Here is an 18,357-nt window from a genome sequence, read left to right on the forward strand (position 1 = left end):
CCGAGGCGGTGGGCTAGCAGTAACCCAAGGTCCCCACAGGCGCAGCCCCCCGCCCACGTCCCCACCCCTCGCGTCCGCCTGGCCCCGCCCTATGGCCTCGCTCCCCACTCCTTCCCTTGGCCCCCGCCCCGGTGGGCCACGCCCGCGGCCCCGAGCCGGGCCCCGCCCAGTCCCGGCTCTCGCCCCGCCCCGCCCAGTCCGGGCCCTTGCCCCGCCCCCGGACCTCGCAGTCGCCGCGGACGCAGTTCTTGCGCATGGAGTCGCCATTTTGCTCCTAGAGACGCTGCTTGGACACCCGGCTCTTTCTTCCTTCGGCAGCGGAGGCTGCGGCGGGGCCGGGGCTGGGGTCGGGGCCAGGTAGGCGGGCGGGAGCCGGTGGCGAGTGGCAGCGCGGACTGGCGGGATCCGGCGTTGCGGGGCGCAGGTGCACAGGGCGGTGGCGCCGGCCGGCGGACGGGTCGGGGTCCCGGGCCGCGGCCCCTGCGGGGTACACAGCGGAGCCCCGGACTCGCGCCCGCCGCCGCCGCGCCCGCTCCCTTTTCCGCCCTCCTCTCGCCGCGGGCTCCGGCGGGGGTCGGGGCCTGGCGCGCGGCCCGTGGGGCTCTCTCCAGGCGCCTTGGGAAGTCAAGTCCTAATTACGGGACCTGCGGCTGAGCAGCTTCCCAACCATCTCCCGTCCTTAATCTGACTCGGAGCCCCTAATTTTAATTCACCTGGCTTTGCTGGTCACGGACGTTTGTCTTACCCCTACCCTCCGGCTGATTTTATGCCACTCCGAACTTAACCGCAGCAGAGATTGAGGGAGGATTGTGTTGTAATTTTTAAGCAGTATTCTATAACATGTTTTGTCCCAATATGTTACATTGATGATAAGGATTTTTTTAGATGTTAATATTGGCTCATTTGACAGTTTAGCTTTTGTAAGGAATATGAAAATGCGGAATGGGGCTTTGGGCGTGAGGAAGTGTGATCTCTAGTGTTTAAAAAATTTAAAGGCAAAATTTTAAATGCACCATAGAAATAATTCACCCACATTATTGAACCCCACGAAAACATACCCTTCTTGTTCACATTCCTTTCCTGCCCTGGTCTGTACCATTATTACCCAGTTGTGATTAGAGGTTAACAGCATTCGTAGGCACTTCTGCATAGTGTTGAATATTTATTATATTGAATGTATATTCTGAGTTTTACTTAATTATCGAATTATGGAACCTTTACATATGTCTAATGTGCTTGCTCTTAAAAATCTTGTATTGACCAAAATTGAGCAATGAACAGCTACCCAACCATCTTCCATCCCATTCACACATGTTACAAACAATTTGTATACTTTATGATGCTTTTTAGTTGAGCTTTTTCCATCTTAACTTGGGATAATTACCAGAGTGGAAATACTGAATCAAACTTCTGTGTTCTTTCTTTGGCACTTGAAATAATTGCTTACAATAGACATTTTCCAAAATCTAGATATTTGTCCCATTCTGCTCACTCAGTGGGGTGCCAGGTCATTTTCTGTGTGGGTTGAGAGTCAGGCTGTGTAGCCTATTGTTGTATAGAGCAAACTGCTACAAATCAGACTGAGACCTAGCTATGTCTGCTTTGTAGAGGCTGCATGCAGCCTTGAGTAAGTTTCTTCTCTTAACCTCACTTCATGGCTAAAATGGGTCTCAGTGTAGTACCTGCTTCATTGGGTTGTCAACCATGAGAAAAACATTCTAGTGGAGAGATGAACAAGGTCCTGAGGTCACAGAGAACTAGAAGAATAATTCGGTTAGATTTTGGCCTTCAAATTCTCAATATTGATTTAAAAAAACCAAATTTTTTGGGAGTGGGGTACCTCACTAACAAAAATAATAATTCATATACTTTATGATGCCTTTTAGTTTACAAATGACTTTCGGTTCCATTTGTTAATCACTGCAGCTTAATGAGGTCAGGTTTTAATCCACAAACATGTTGAGTCTCTACCGTGTGCCAGGTGCTGTTTTAGGCAGGCACTGGGTAAACCCCAGAGAATATAATAGTGGGAAAAAAAGAGGGGGGTAAAAATAAAAATCTGTGCTGCCTGGGCCTTAAATTCTAAAAAGCTATCTCTTTGGTCTGGAAGGTAAAGGTTGAGGCCCAGCAAGGCCAAGTGATGTGCACAAGGCCTGGCAGCTGGTGGCTGTGGAAGGCAAACCCAAGTCTTCCCACTCCTACTCCAGTGATTTAAAACAAAAAAATTTTTTTTAGAGACAAGGTCTCATTCTGTTGCCCAGGCTGGAGTGCAGTGGTGTGATTATAGTGCACTGCAGCCTCCAACTCCGGGGCTCAAGTGAGTCCCCCTGCCTCAGCCTCCCGAGTAGGTGGGACTACAGGTGTGCTTCACTGCTGGGCTTCTAGTCATTTTTAAGTAGAAGATTTTTACACAGTGGATGATTAGAGCTGCAGTTCCACCCCCCACCCCCCCCCACCCCCCCGTGGAAAAAATTGTCTTCCATAAAACTTAGTTACTGGGCCACACAGCAGCAGAAGAGGGGCGGCTTCGTCTGTATTAACAGCTGTTCTCCAACAGCCACTCCCCATTGCTGGCATCACTGCTTAACCTCTGCCTCACCCTTTCCACCCCCCGTGGAAAAACTGCCTTTCTTGAAAGCCATCTTGGTGCCAAAAAGGTTGAGGACTGTTGCTTTAGAGGAAAACAGCACATTTAATGTGAGCCTTCCTCATCTGAATGTGGATGAGTGGTTTTGAAATGACTGTTAGCCTGTCCAGAACCAGAGATCTCTTTCAGTGTGGTTTCCTCGTTCACGAAACTTAACAAATTCTCAAATCACATTCAAAGAAGATTGTGATTTGCTCTTTAAAAGGTGCTGAGATTTGTCTGAAAAGGATGTGTTTTCACACATTATAAACAATTCTTATACATTCTAGCATACATTTATAATAAACACATAAGCCTCTGTAATTCATGGAAAAAATACGGGAATATTCTCTTTACTCTTCATTTCACACTAAAACCTTGTCTTAATGAGCCCTTTTGCCAGCCCCATTCTGGAAAGATAGTCTTTAAAACTCTCTCGAAGCTTGGTAAAGAGCACAAACTGGATTTCCAGCAGGAGAAAGGAGAACTAAAACTAGAAACAGCCCTTATGTTTGTTTGAACAACTTGTGAAATGAATAGTTAGAAAACATGACTATATTGATAGTTCATTTTCAAGTGGATGCTCCCCAGCCCCCCTGCTCCCCTCCCCATGTCATTTTGAAGGTTGTTTTAGGTTAGAATTCTATTATAGAAGCCTAGTATCTGAAGACTGGAACTTCGGAGACCACAGTCAGGGTGATACAGGGCATATAGAGATTTAGGAGAGATGGGCTGAATTACAATACCTCTAAGATCTCTTCCTACCACTAAAATACTTTCATTCTAAGTGTTCCAGCTCCTATTAGGAACACTGTTCTATTTTAAGGAGCTTCTGATTTAAAGATGAGGGGATGTAAAAAGTATCCTGCCCCCGTGTATATTACTGTACTTGTTTGGTAGATAGCCCAGATATTAGAAGTCAATTTAAATGTATTAATAGCATGTCCTATATGCAGGGCACTGTGTTAATGCCTTGCAGTAACTTACCTGTGGGGTCAGTTTTCAGAGTTGTACGGATGAAGGAACTGAGGCTAAGAGATTTTCAGTAACTTATGCAAGGCCTCACTGTGAGTTAAGGGGAAGTAGTAGCCAAGATGCAAATATGAGTTTGACTCCAAAGCCTATATACTTAACAACTACAGAAGAATTGGTTTTTTGTTTCCATTCCTGGACTTGTGACACCCTCTGTTCTTAGATGTATATTGGTCAAGAGTTGGCATTAGAAGCCATCTAAGATTCCTTCCACCTATGAATGTTGATGATTAAAATGTGTTATTTTCTCATTTATACCGGTCACTCTGCCTCCATTCTCATTAGCCTTTGCAGATGCTACACTCTTCTGTAAAGCAGGGATCAGCAAACTTTTTCTGTAAAGGACCAGATGATAAATATTTTAGGCTTTGTGGGCTATCCTCGGTGCTTTTTTTTTAGGTTTTTCATCTTTAAAAAAAAATTTTGTAGAGACAGGGTCTCTTGTCTCTGCTGAAATACAGTAGGGCAATGTTAGCTCACTGTAGCCTTGAATTCCTGGGCTCAAACGATCCTCCCACCTCAGCCTCCCAAGTAGCTGGGACTAAAGATGTGTCCCACCATGCCCAGCTTGTACTCATGCTATCAGATAAATATTTTAGGCTTTGTGGGCTATATTCAATGCTATCGTTGTATCTAGAGACAATTTGTAAACAAATAAGTGTGGCTGCGTTTTACAAAAACAGGCCTTGGAGGGACCTGATTTGGCCTGTGGCCTGTAATTCACTGATCCCTACTCCAAAGCCACTTTCCATGGTAGATACCAGTGGTCCTCCTTGGTCACTTTAGGGCTTTGGTCAGTTGTCATACATTTCTGCTTGTATAGGTAAATTTAAGGTAGATTGTGTTGTAGTCCACCATATTTTCCATCATGGAACCCTAGGTTGTATTACCTGGAATGCCCTTAAGGAGGTGCTCTGTGGGAAGTGTGCGCTTCTAGTCTGCTGGGGGCACTGAACCCAGTGCTCCCCCTGCACATGTACAAAGAAGGCCTGTTCAGACCTGACTAAAAGTGGCAAACTAGGCAGCGCAGCAGTTAGAGCAAAATACGTCTATATCTTCTAACCCAGCTTGTCAAAATGGATTGTTTATCAAAACAAATTATAGATAGATTTATATGGTGATACCCTTTCATGTTAGAAACATTGTATGATGTATGTATTTTTGCACATATTTTTTATGGAGATCACGTGTGTGAATGCATAGAAAAAGTAGAAAAGGCCCAACGGTTCATACCAAACTAATAAGAACCTCACTTTGGGGAAGTGGGTGGGGAGGAGCGTGGGGTTGGGGCTGGTGACTTTAGCCTTAACTGTTTCAGGTTTTTACAGGAAGGATGTTTCTACGTTTTACTTGTGTAATTAAAACTTAAGAATAACAAAAACAATCAGCTCAGTTTCAGCCCATTTATAATTTCACCAGTCTTCCCGGAGCCATCCTAAGTAAGCATACAACTGAGGAGATGCAGGGCGTGCTGGGAAAGGGCCCTCATCCCATCCCTCACGGCCTGCTAGATTGTTGCTGTTCTATCCACTCCTGCACCCCCATTGCATGCTAAGGACACAGCCCAGAGTGGATGGGATGAGAACCTCGGTTCTTGATGACTTCTAGGCTGGGGTCCTTTTTATTTGTGACCTGCCACCTGTCATTTGGGTGGTCACTTAACTTTCCTTCAGGGTTATTATCTAGTTAGCCTTGTGTTCTAGTTGAGGAAAATAAAGATGACACAGGGCATCTGAGAGGCAGCTGGAAGGCCAGGGGAAGGTTTTATGGTAAATAGGATTACAGGAAAAGCTGGATATAGATGGGTCATTTATTCTTTGTTTAAGGACCAATCAGTCCATGTCCTTGCTAATGGCTCTGCCATTTTTCTGTGTGTTAATCCAGGAGGAATTTTGTTGTCAGAGAATAAAAGGACGTTGTCCATAATTGACATTAAGCAGCAAACAGTAAAACACTGAGCTCTTCAGCTCCACCTTTCTTGTAAGTTTATTATTTATTCCATTGGTTATGAAAATTAATTTAATCGTGTGATAACATACTTCCATAAATTTGGAACCCTAAAATTCAAATGAACTGTTTGTCCGTATGTGTGTGTGTGTGGGGGGATGTGTGTGTGTGTATAAATAATGTAGTAGACACCATTATGGTGGAAACTAATTTCCTTCAGCTGAAGTCATTTGCTATTAAAAAAAATCAGGTATATTTCATACCATATGGCAGTTGTTTATATATATTGTATCCTTCTAGGCTCTGAGTATTGGAAAACCAAGAAGGTTTTGATGTTTTGTGTGGCGCCACCTGAATTAGAAACCAAGATGAACATAACCAAAGGAGGTCTGGTGTTGTTTTCAGCAAATTCTAATTCATCGTGTATGGAGCTTTCAAAGAAAATTGCTGAGTGAGTTATTGTACCATTAAAACCTATATTAAGTAATATTTTAAATTTGATAATCAGGTTAGTGATTGTTAAACTTGAAAGCAGATATCTTATAGTTAATCCATCATTCTATTTATTGGGGATAACCTTTTTGTCCACTGTCACAACTCCCTACATATTCATTCATTTATTGAATGCCTCATGAGTGCCAGGAATTGTGTTAGGTGCTACATATGGTATACAGTTATTAATATAAAGAACACTGAAGTGTATACCATATGAAAATAGTGTATAGCTTATAGTTGAGTATAGTTTTAGATATTAAACAAATATTGAACCACTGCTAGGTACTAGGCCTTAATCTAGATGTTGGGGATTAACACTGAGCAAGCGGCTGGGTGCGGTAGCTCACGCCTGTAATCCTAGCACTCTGAGAGGCCAAGGTGTGTGGATTGTTTGAGCTCAGGAGTTCAAGACCAGCCTGAGCAAGAGCAAGACCCCGTCTCTACTAAAAATAGAAAAAAATTAGCTGGGCAACTAAAAATATATACAATAAATTAGCCAGGCATGGTGGTGCATGCCTGTAGTCCCAGCTACTCGGGAGGCTGAGGCAGAAGGATCGCCTGAGCCCAGGAGTTTGAGGTTGCTGTGAGCTAGGCTGACACCACGGCACTCTAGCCCAGGCAACAGAGTGTGTCTCAAAAAAAAAAGAAGAAAAGAACTCTGAGCAAGCCAGTCAAGATCCTTCCTTCTTATAAAATTTACATTTTAGTATGGGAGCCAGACAGAAAGCCAGTCAACAAAACAGATAAGATAATTTCAGATGGTGATAAATGCTATGAAGGAGGCAGTGTGAGAGTAATGATGGGGGCAGTTGTTCTGCTTTAGCTTGGGTGCTCAGGTGCCTTTTAAACTGAGGGGATGGTTCTTGAATTGGGAAACCTGAATGAGCCACCAAGTAAAGGTCTAGGGCAGACCCCTCCAGGCAGAGGGGACAGCAGGCTCCAGGGCCCTGCAGTGTGCAGGAAGAGGCGTTGGCGTGTCTCAGGGATGTGGACCAGAGCACAGAGAGCACAAGGAAGATGGCTGGTGAGGCAGGCCGAGCCCGACTGTGCAGGCCTTCCTGGGTTGACATGGGGTGGGGGCGAGGCGGCTAGGTAATGACTGACATACAATTTAATATTGACTTCGAGTTTTATAAGAAGAATAACTTTATTTTATTTTACTTTTGTCAATTTATAAGTCTCCTTTAATAGTAAAGATGTTGTGTCTATTCTATCACCGTTTCAGCTTTTCCCCCCTTTCTCTTCTCTAGGCGGCTGGGGGTAGAGATGGGCAAAGTGCAGGTTTACCAGGAACCTAACAGAGGTGAGCGCTTCTCGGACACGCGTAACATTGATCTTTTGTGGGATATGTCATATTGGCTCAGTCCTTCATCCTCTACTATTGAAATGATTTGATTCAATCATCCAGTTCCGTTAGCAAGAAGTTAGGCAGGTAAGGTAGAAGAGTGGGTTTTTAGCTCTCAGTAATACCAACTAGATAAGTAACCCTGGTGCAGATCACGTCTGGGGGCTTGAACTTCAGGGGTTTTTTTTTGGTTTGTTTTTGGTTTTTTTATTATTTTTTATTTTATTTTATTTTATTTTTTGAGACAGAGTCTCACTCTGTTGCCCATGCTAGAGTGCTGTGGCATCAGCCTATCTCACAGCAACCTCAAACTCCTGGGCTGAAGCAATCCTCCTCCCTCAGCCTCCCGAGTAGTTGGGACTACAGGCATGCGCCACCATGCTCGATTAATTTTTTCTATATATATTTTTAGTTGTCCATATAATTTCTTTCTATTTTAGTAGAGATGGGGTCTCACTCTTGCTCAGGCTGGTCTCGAACTCCTGACCTCGAGCAATCCACCCACCTCAGCCTCCCAGAGTGCTAGGATTACAGGTGTGAGCCCCCGTGCCCGGCCTGAACTTCATTTCTTAAACCACATTCAATAAAATCTGCATAAATACATGAGCCAGCTGGTCAGCTGAGTGAAAACATTAGCTTGACCATTGGTTGAATTTGTCTCCTTTGGCAGAATGAGTAAATCCTGTGTGACCATAGTTTTAGTTGGTCATTCTTTACCTCCACCTAAGCTGCCATGAGTTAGACTTCATGAAATCTTATAAGGAAATACTTTCTGCTAATTGATATATGTCATTACATAATCATCCCAAGTTGTAAAAAAAGTTTGTTATTTAATCTTTGTAATTTCTTTAGAAATGGTGGATATTTGAAATTATTCTAACGGGAGCGATGGACAGCTTGCATGGGCTTGAGAGTCATACACCTTATCTTTGACAAGTTATTTAACCTTTCTACCCTGTGAATAATTAGGGCTGTTTTGAGGATTAAATAGGATAATTTGTGTACTTAACACAGTTCTTGGCATGTAATAGGTACACAATATACTTATTCTTGCTCCTTTTCCACTACAGGATTTTGTCAAGTATTTAAATATTTTCTTTTTTGAGAGAGAATCTCACTGTGTTGCCCTGAATAGAGTGCCATGGCGTCAGCCTAGCTCACAGCAACCTCAAACTCCTGGGCTCAAGCGATCCTTCTGCCTCAGCCTCCCGAGTAGCTGGGATTACAGGCATGCGCCACCATGCTCGGCTAATTTTTTCTGTATATTTTTAGTTGTCCAGATAATTTCTTTCTATGTTTTTAGCAGAGACGAGATCTCGCTCTTGCTCAGGCTGGTCTCGAACTCTTGAGCTCAAATGATCCGCCCGCCTGGGCCTCCCAGAGTGCTAGGATTATAGGCGTGAGCCACTGCGCCTGGCCAAGTATTTAAATATTATAAAGCTTACAGGGGTCTTTGATAAAAATGCACAAGTTTGCTGTTCCCCTATTTATCTCCTCTGCTGCCTTTTGCTTGTCTCCCAAGATCCCCCATGTAGCTTCAGTAGGGGAAAATGTATAATTGAGGAAACTATGCAGGGAGAGTTTGGAAAAGATTCTGCCTCCAAGGGAGTTGGCTGGTGTTCTTTGTCTGGAGACTGGCAGGAGGGGACAAGGGGAGGTTAGTCTATTCTCCAGGTTTCTGAATGAAAGGAGGGAAGATATTTGGGGTCTACTGGGAAGGAAGGAGGAAAGTAATACTTGTGGATTCCTTACTGTTCCCCAGATACTGAAAAACTGAGTTTAGAGACGATGTTAGGTACAAGGTCCCAGAAACAGCAGAGTCTGGATTCAAGGCCAGATGTCCCTGACTCCAAAGCTCATTTTCTTAACATCACACCACATTCTTTGATAAACTTGTATTCTGTTTTTTCCAGCTTTAAAAAAAAATTTTTTTTTTCCCAACAGCAGCTTTGGTTTGAATGAAACAAACAAAAAATAAATAAATAAAATAATTTTTTTTTTTTTCTGAGACAGAGTCTCACTCTGTTGCCCGGGCTAGAGTGCCATGGCATTGGCATAGCTCACAGCAACCTCAAACTCCTGGGCTCAGGCGATCCTTCTGCCTCAGCCTCCTGAGTAGCTGGGACTATAGGCTTGCACCACCCATGCTGGGCTAATTTTTTCTATTTTTAGTAGAGACTGGAGTCTCACTCTTGCTCAGGCTGGTCTCAAACTCCTGACCTCAAGTGATGCTCCTGCCTCGGCCTCCCAGAGTGCTAGGATTACAGGTGTGAGCCACCATGCCTGGCCTTTTCCAGCATTTTTAATGAAAATGTTCAAACATCCCAGAAAGTTGAAAGAAGAATACAATGAACACCCATATGTCTATCTACCACCTACGTTCAACAGTTAACATTTTACTATCGCTGGGCGCGGTGGCTCACGCCTGTAATCCTAGCACTCTGGGCGGCCAAGGCGGGAGGATCACTTGAGGTCAGGAGTTTGAGACCGGCCTAAGCAAGAGTGAGACCCCCGTCTCTACTGAAAAATAGAAATAATTAGCCAGGCATGGTGGTGTTCGCCTATAGTCCCAGTTACTCGGGAGGCTGAGGCAGGAGGATCACTTGAGCCCAGGAGTTTGAGGTTGCTTGTGAGCTAGCCTGACTCCATGGGACTCTAGCCCTAGCAACAGAGCAAGACTGTCTCAGAAAAAAAAAATCCAAAAAACCCACATTTTGCTATATGAATATGTATGTATAGAACCGTTTGAAAGTGAGTTGCAGACATCAAGACACTTAAGCCATGAGTATTTGACCATGCATTCCCTAAATACTGTCTCCTGCATAAATATGATACCATTGTCACATTTAGAGAAATTAACAATAGTTCTTTAATCATCTAATGACTGGTCTACATTCACAGTTACCCAGTTGTTCTGAAGGGTCTTTTATAACTTTTTTTTTTTAGAGACAAGATCTTGCTGTGTTGCCCAGGCTGGAGTGCAGTGGCATGATCATAGGTTAATGTACCCTCAAACTTAGGAGCTCAAGCAATCCTCCCAACCTCAGCCTCTGGAGTAGTTAGGACTACAGGCACACACCGCTATACCTGGCTAATTTTTAAATTTTTTGTAGAGACAAGATCTGGCTATGTTGCCCACGCTGGTCTTGAATTCCTGGCCTCAAGTGATCTTCCTGTCTTGGCCTCCCAAAGTGCTGGGATTATAAGCATGAGCCACCATGCCTGGCCTATAGCTTCCTGGCCCCACCCCCAAACCGGGATTCTTAGTTTAGCGATGTTTTTTAACATCTCTGTAGTCTTTTCTAATATAGAACATTCCACTCACCTTTCTTTTTTCTGCCTATGACATTGACTATTGAAGAGCTTATCTTGTAGAATGTTCCATTCTGGATTTGTCTAATTATTCCTTGTTGCTGATATCATATTTATTGAGAGTAGGGATATTGGTTCATACTTATCTTTGTTCTCACACATATTAACATAACATTTTGTACCTCGTAAGTTCTCAATGGATATGAGTCAAATGAACGGTATATAATTTCCTATTAAGATCCTATGCACACAGTGGCACAGCACTCACTCTTGCACATACAAGGGGTGAGAAGTGTAGATTTGCTTATTTCAAGTAAGAAATGTAATTCCCTCTTAAAGCTGTCACATAACTGTGTTTAAAAAGTGTGATTAATGGCAATATGTTTATTATCCATTGTAGCATTTGAAACCTACTGAGTTTTGTAACAGTTCCAGTTTCCATATTTTTTTTTTTTTTTTTGAGACAGAGTCTCGCTTTGTTGCCCAGGCTAGAGTGAGTGCCGTGGCATCAGCCTAGCTCACAGCAACCTCAAACTCCTGGGCTTAAGCGATCCTACTGCCTCAGCCTCCCGAGTAGCTGGGACTACAGGCATGTGCCACCATGCCCGGCTAATTTTTTCTATATAGATTTTTAGCTGTCCAAATCATTTCTTTCTATTTTTGGTAGAGACGGGGTCTCACTCTTGCTCAGACTGGTCTCGAACTCCTGACCTCGAGCGATCCACCCGCCTCGGCCTCCTAGAGTGCTAGGATTACAGGCGTGAGCCACCGCGCCCAGCCCAGTTTCCATATTTTTTAACATTGGGGAATAATGCACATTTTTTATGTATTTTGAAAAATTTGAACTGTATGCCTTCCCCTCCCATCTTTTTTCCTTTTCCTGCCAGAAACAAGAGTACAAATTCAAGAGTCTGTGAGGGGAAAAGATGTTTTCATCATCCAAACCGTTTCAAAGTAAGTAGTTATCTAGCAGATAACTATCTGGGTCTCTATTTATGCATGAGTGTTTAGAATCATGAGAGTTGGCTAGACAGGAAGAGTTATGATAGTCTTAAAATTGGTATATCTTACTCTGCTAATTTTCCTGACATAACTGCTGACTTTTTTGTGTTCTTTCAGTGTTCTTGATGGGTGGAAATAACCAATTGGAGTAGAGGGTCTTAATGAAAATAGAACCCATTAAATTTCTTAACAATCAATAGCCAGAATTTGTAAAAGCTTTTTTTGCCGATAATTTTAAAGTGATCACCACTTACTATTTTCTTGCATGTGTTAAATGAGCTGAGAAGATAAAAGACTGTGCTGAATGAATGTGTATTCCTGTGTGGTGTGACATTTGACATATATGTGTTCTGGAAGTTGTTGAGGTCACAGATGTGTAAGCTGGGTTAGAAGATTCTGTGTAGGGAAGCCGTCTGTGCTACTCTAGAAGGGAGAGTGGTCACAGGGAGCCCAACTGTCCATTGTGCACTTATCCACATGTGTCCCCTCAGAGCGGTTTTTAATAATGTCTAGAAATCAGTTTGTGTAGTGCATCACTTTTTAGCTTCGAGAGCCTGAAAATTGCTGTATGCTGGAGATATATACACATGGATATATGTGTATATATATATATAGATATAGATATAGAAATATATATATGTATATGTATAAATAAATATCAAAAAAAGGGAAGAGGAGCCAAATTTCAGGGAAATTTAGCCTTGGAACACACATACTTTCACCTAAATTTTGAACATCTCTGTCCTGGCCTTTGGTTTCTTGAGATGAAGTCACAAAACCCTGCGACTCTCCTGAGAGGAATGGCAGGGGACCTGTCATTGCATCCCATCGTCCTGGAGAGTGGGTGTGCCCTGAAAGAAGAAGAGTGTGGCAGTGCCTTGGCTTCACCTTGTGTCCTGACACCTGGAGTCCTCAGCAGAGCTGGGCATGGGGGCACCAAGTGCTTGCTGCCCCTGCTGCTGGCCAGGGTGTTAGAGGAGGACTCACCTGTGCCCATACCGCACCTGCACCTCCAGCATCAGGCTAGGGAAGGTGCAAGCACACAACAACTTATGCTGCTTCTGGCTCCTGGGTGTCTGCAGTACTTTTATTTCCTCAGAGAGGTGTGTAATTCCATTGGATAAATGCCCAGAGGTTGTGTGGGTTACCCAAGGAGATAAGTAGGCATTGAAGGCCCCATGGGACTTAGAATTCAGGACTTCAGAAGGAGGACTGCCAATCCCATCCCGTTTTTAAGTTGTTTTATTTCTCTTCTGTGTTTTTGTTCATTTCAACACTGTTACTCGGTGCCCCTGCCTCTTGTCAGTTTTGCATTCCTCTAGTCACAAACACTCAGCACCCCCTTCATTTTCTCTCCATGCTTCATTTTGCATTGCTCTGTATGTGCCGGAAGCCTGTGTTAACTTGGGTTTTCAGCCTTGTCCAGGTTGCAGAAAGCCTGGACATCATGGTCTTCTTTATGAAAGACCATGAAATAGCATTGAAATTTGGTGTTGTCAGATACAGCTTATACTTCATTTTAGTACAGACTAGTGGTAGGTGATCAAAGTTAAGAAAATTTTTAAATTTTAAATTAAGATAATTCCATCCATTAATGAAGTTTTTCTGTAATTCAAGTGAGACTTGCATTATTTGAGTTGAGTGGTGGAAAACCTTTTTCTAACTCACAGAAAAATGGTGCTCCTGGGAGCAGGGTCTGGGAGCCGGGTCTGGGAGCCATGGAGTAAACTCACTGTCGGTTCCTCTGCTCTTATCCTTCTTGTATATTGCTTTTCTGGAAGTCTCTTAACTTATCAGATGTCAGGCTTGTTACTGGGTAGTGAAAGAGAACCTGCTCACCAAATGTTCTGAGTTTCCATTCATTAACAAATACGTATTTTGAATGTCTGCTGTATGCTAGTTACAGTTGTTACAGGTGAGGTGCCTTAATGATGAAAACAGAAAGATCCTCATCCTTGTGGAGCTTATGTTCTAGTGGAGGAAGACAGTGAGCATAATGAATAGATTATCTAGTATGTCAGAAGGTGATGAGTCCTATGGGAAAAAAATGAAGCAGCATGGGGAGGAATTGGGAGTGCTGGTGGTGAAAGGGTGCTGAGAGGCAGACAGGGCAGGCCTCATTGGGAAGGTGACATTTGAGCAAAGACCAGAGAAGGTGAGAAAGCAAGCCAGGTGGCGAGGCAGGGAGGAGAGTATTCCAGGCAGTGGGGACACCTAGAGCAAGGCCCTCAGTGGCAGTGAGCTGCCCGTGGGAGGGCTGACAGGGGTGGAGTGTGGCTTGGCTGAGGGGGGTGTGGAGCAGGAGGGGAAAGCAGGGGTGGGTTGGGCAGACCATGAAGTGGCCTGGGGACCACTGTGAGGCCTGGGCTTTTGCTGTGCGCAGAGTGGGAAATCATTTCAGGGTCTTGAGCAGAGGAGTACAAGGCGTGACTTTCACTTTAAGGGCCGCTGGCTGTGTGTGCAGCCTGCGATGCAGAGGGAGTCCAGGAGGAGTGGAGCCCCGTGGCCTCAGGCCCGTGTGCAGGCCAGCATGGTCACCCAGTGGAGGCCGCTCAGCCCCCGGGGGCAGTCGTGGAGTGGTGAGACGTGGAAACTTTCTGGATAAGAGAGGAGCCAAAGATGGCTCAAGATTTTTGTCCTGAATAAACTGGAGGAACAGTGTTCCTATCAGAAGTTTTCTGGTGAAGCAGGGGAATGAGCAGGTCCAACTGGGTATGTTAAGTTTTGAGATGTCTTAACAGACATTCGAGTGGAATTGTCAAGTGGCAGTTGAATTTGTTAGACTGGAGTTCAGAAGAGAAGCTTGGACTGGAGATACAAATGTGATGGTTGCCAGCGTTTATAAAGCTATGAAATTGGATGAGAAGCCCAAGGGATGAGGGGAGACAGGAGAGGACAAGTAACAACTCTTAAAGCAGGAGGCTGGAGAGGCAGGCAGGAGGGGACCAGAGAGGGGCATCCGTGCAGCCAAGGGAATACAGTGCATCAAGGAACAGGGGTGAGTAACTCTGTCAAATGCTGCTGAGGGGTCGAGAAAGAGGAGGACTAAGGATTGTTGGAGCATGTACCTACGTGGAGGCCATGGATGACCTACCTTGATGAGAGCAAAGCTTCATCAGGATGTGTGTGGGAGAGAATGAGAGTGGATGAATCGGAGATACTGAGTGTAGAGAACTCCCCTGAGGTGTGCTACAAAGGGGAGCACAGACATGGGGCAGTGGGGAAAGTGGTTAGGAGTTGGTCTTGTTTTTTTGTTTTTGTTTTTTAAGACAGGGTCTTGCTCTGTCATCCAGGCTGGTCATAGCTCATTGTAACCTTGAATTCCTGGGCTCAAGTAGTCCTCCTGCTTTGGCCTCCCAGAGTGCTGGGAAGATAGGCAAAGCCACCGTGTCCAGCTGAGTTTTTGTTTTTAATGGAGGAAGTAACAGTGTTTATGGGCTGATGGGATGAGCCACGCGAATGTGGCAGATTGATGGTGGAGGCAGGAGAGGGAGAACTGCTGGAGCAATGTCTTCCAGTAGCTGTGTAATTTGGAGGGATTGATTTTAGGGTAACTAGCATGGAAAGTTCCTCTGACTGCTGACTGAGGGCAGGCAACTCTTGAGGTGCAGACTCGTGGCAGTGGGAGCCCGTGCATGCGCTCCTCCGACGGAGTACTTTTCTTGGTGAAAAAGAAAGTAGGGTCATCAGCAGAGAGCGAATATGGGGGAGCTGATGCCCTGAGAAGAGAGGAATTTATTGGTTTCCTTTTTGTGCCTTAAGTCTCACAGAGGCATGAGCAGCACACTGCTGACTCTTGTGAAACAGGGAAACAGTACGTGTCTTAGCTCCCTTGATGGGCTTTGCTGGATCTTGGTTACAGGGATGTGAACACGACCATCATGGAGCTCCTGATCATGGTGTATGCGTGTAAGACCTCTTGTGCCAAGAGCATCATCGGCGTGATCCCCTACTTTCCTTACAGCAAACAGTGCAAGATGAGGAAAAGAGGCTCCATTGTCTCTAAATTGCTGGCCTCCATGATGTGCAAAGCTGGTAAGTAGGAATGGCAGGTATTTGACAGTTGGGGGCCTGGGAGTTTTATTTTTACTTCAGACATTTCAAAATATTAACATATTTAAATTCGGATGCTGAACAGAGTACAATAGTGATGCAGCTTTTAAAGACAATTAGTTTATAAGGAGAAGACAATGCAGAGAATTCTCTTTCTAGTCTCAACTCCCTAAAACACAAGGTAGTAAGAATGACTTGTTTTTTCCATTTTCTCCTAAATTCTTTGTATTGAAATTATATTAGTATGATTATTTGCAATCATATCAGAGCTGTTTTGAAAGGGGAAAAGTCATTCTGAACTCTGCAGGAACTATTTTTTTTTAGCCTGTTTCCTTTCCCAGGACAGATAGATATATTTATTTTATTTTATTTTTATTTCTATTTTTTTGAGACAAGGTTTCACTGTTACCCAGGCTGGCCTTGAACTCTGGGGCTCAAGCGATTCTCCTGCCTCAGCCTCCTGAGTAGCTGGGACAATAGGCATACGGTACCACACCTAGCTAGGCACCTAGATAGGCATATTTTGTAAATCATATATATTATTTTGTGTTAGGAATTTTCAGGTAACATCTTAAGTATTTTTCCCCTTGTTTCTAAATAATCTTCATAGTTGCTGGTGTGTGTGCTTGTATATGTTTATATGAATATACAAGATACAAATCACAGATGACATAACACAGATACTACTGTAGAATAACTTTTCTAAAGTAACATTCCAATAACTGCGAAAGCAAAAATTTTTTTAAACCCAAACTCCAGCAACCTCAGTAGTCTACCCCATTGAAAACATTGTGACAGGCAGCTGGTGAAGGGAACAGGCTAGCTCACTGAATCTTCTGGAAAGGTTTTGCCCTCTCTTCCAGCCTTGCTCCTGGACAGGCTACCAGGCTCACTTTCCTGTTCTCTTGGGCAAGTATATCTTTTTAAATTTTTTTGTTGCTCGTGCTGGAGTGCAGTGGTGCAATCATAGGTTGCTGCAGCCTCAAACTCCTGGGGGGTAAGTGATACTCCTGGCTCAGCCTGCCGAGGACTAAAGGCATGCCTACATGCTCAGCTAATTTTTAATTTTTTTCATAGAGATGGGGGTCTCACCATGTTGCCCAGGCTGATGCCTCGCCTCAAGTGCTTCTCCTGCCTTGGCCTCCCAAAGTGCTAGGAATGTAGGCGTGAGCCATCATGTCTGGATGCTTTTTAAAATTTTTCATATAGAATTTTCCCTATATTTTTCTAGTATCATTTCAGATATCCTTAAGGATACAATAGGGGTAAAGGTTCTATATTTTCTCCAATTTCCAGGCTGGTGCAGTTTGTTTGATATGTTAACACTGGGCTTTGCCATGCCTATTAAGGAAACTTTAAGGAGATGTAATCTGCTCTATTAGAATTTTTAGAGATGTTTTTGTTATTTAAGACTTTAAATTGATATGAAAATCATGCATCTCATAGTACTAAAAAATCTGAACAATAAAGGTGCTGAGTTTTTTTGATGGGAGAGCAATTTTCTAATAGTAATTTATTATATATAGAATTTTACATAGTACTTATTACATACAGTGCAACTTGTCTTTAAACTATATGTTTCTGTCTGCTTTATTTTCAAAGGTCTAACTCATCTTATTACTATGGATTTACACCAGAAGGAAATTCAGGGCTTCTTCAATATTCCTGTTGACAATTTAAGAGCATCTCCCTTCTTATTACAGTATATTCAAGAAGAGGTGAGCTAGCTGAAACTTTTTTAACATTCTAATTAAGATTGAAAGATATATTTCTATTTCCTTGAGCTGTCCCTAAAGGATTAAAACTTGATGTAATCTTCTGCTTAAAGTACTATTGTACTTTCTAAATGTAACTCAGTGTATCTTAAACTTCTTAATCTCCGATTTATTTTGTTTGCCAAGCTCTTAAAATTACATTTTCTTTTGAACCTCAAGTACCTAGAATCAGATTAGTCATGATTGTAAAAAGTAACTCACTCTTGTTATTGGTCCATGCTTGGTCCTGGCCCTTTTCTGTGTATCTACCCACCCTCTCTCTGTCCATCCATCTCTAGTTGGCCAGCACCCACGATCCTACTACCCAACAAGAAGACTAGAATGATCATCATAACTTACATCTGCTCACACGCTCCTTCTCTGTCCCATTCCCCTCCTCCTTCCCCCAAGGGAACTACTGTTCTGAAGGGGTATTGGATTTTTTATGTATCAATTGAGATGATCGTGTGGATTTATTTTTCTTCATTCTGTTAATGTGGTGTATTACATTGATTGATTTTTCTCATGTTGAACCCTCCTTGCATCCTGGGATAAATCAGACTTGTGTAATTTTAATATAGTCACATTTGCCATTTGATATAAAAGCACTTTTGTGACTTACTATTTAAGAAGTGTTTTGAATTTTTAATTTATATCATACTTAGCTATTTTGCTTTTAAGAACTCGTTTTCTTCTTTTTTTTAAAGCCAGTCAAATTTAGCAGTGAGGGGTTGTTTATTAACTTTGGTGACATTGATGTTAGTAAGTTCAGATAACCCACTACCATCAAA

General features: G+C 43.3%; 1 protein-coding gene across 6 annotated transcripts in view; it reads left to right on the forward strand.

Annotated features, from left to right (window-relative positions):
- The first annotated feature begins 222 nt into the window (after nucleotides 1-222).
- The window catches only part of PRPSAP2 (phosphoribosyl pyrophosphate synthetase associated protein 2), a 56,490-nt gene continuing 38,355 nt past the window's right edge, over nucleotides 223-18,357 (forward strand). Inside the window, exons 1-7 of one of the 6 annotated variants that reach the window (XM_045526915.1) lie at nucleotides 223-357; nucleotides 5,543-5,638; nucleotides 5,906-6,056; nucleotides 7,351-7,403; nucleotides 11,645-11,711; nucleotides 15,622-15,794; nucleotides 17,415-17,530. In XM_045526915.1, coding sequence (XP_045382871.1) covers nucleotides 5,938-6,056; nucleotides 7,351-7,403; nucleotides 11,645-11,711; nucleotides 15,622-15,794; nucleotides 17,415-17,530 — 528 coding nt within the window. In that variant the 5' untranslated portion in view covers nucleotides 223-357; nucleotides 5,543-5,638; nucleotides 5,906-5,937. Of the gene's footprint in view, nucleotides 358-2,659; nucleotides 2,698-5,346; nucleotides 5,639-5,904; nucleotides 6,057-7,350; nucleotides 7,404-11,644; nucleotides 11,712-12,468; nucleotides 12,863-15,621; nucleotides 15,795-17,414; nucleotides 17,531-18,357 lie in introns of those variants that run through there. The other 5 variants (XM_045526917.1, XM_045526916.1, XM_045526918.1 and 2 more) reach the window with 5 other exon arrangements.

The sequence above is a fragment of the Lemur catta genome, chromosome 15 (assembly GCF_020740605.2).
Source record: "Lemur catta isolate mLemCat1 chromosome 15, mLemCat1.pri, whole genome shotgun sequence".
Lineage (NCBI taxonomy): Eukaryota > Metazoa > Chordata > Mammalia > Primates > Lemuridae > Lemur > Lemur catta.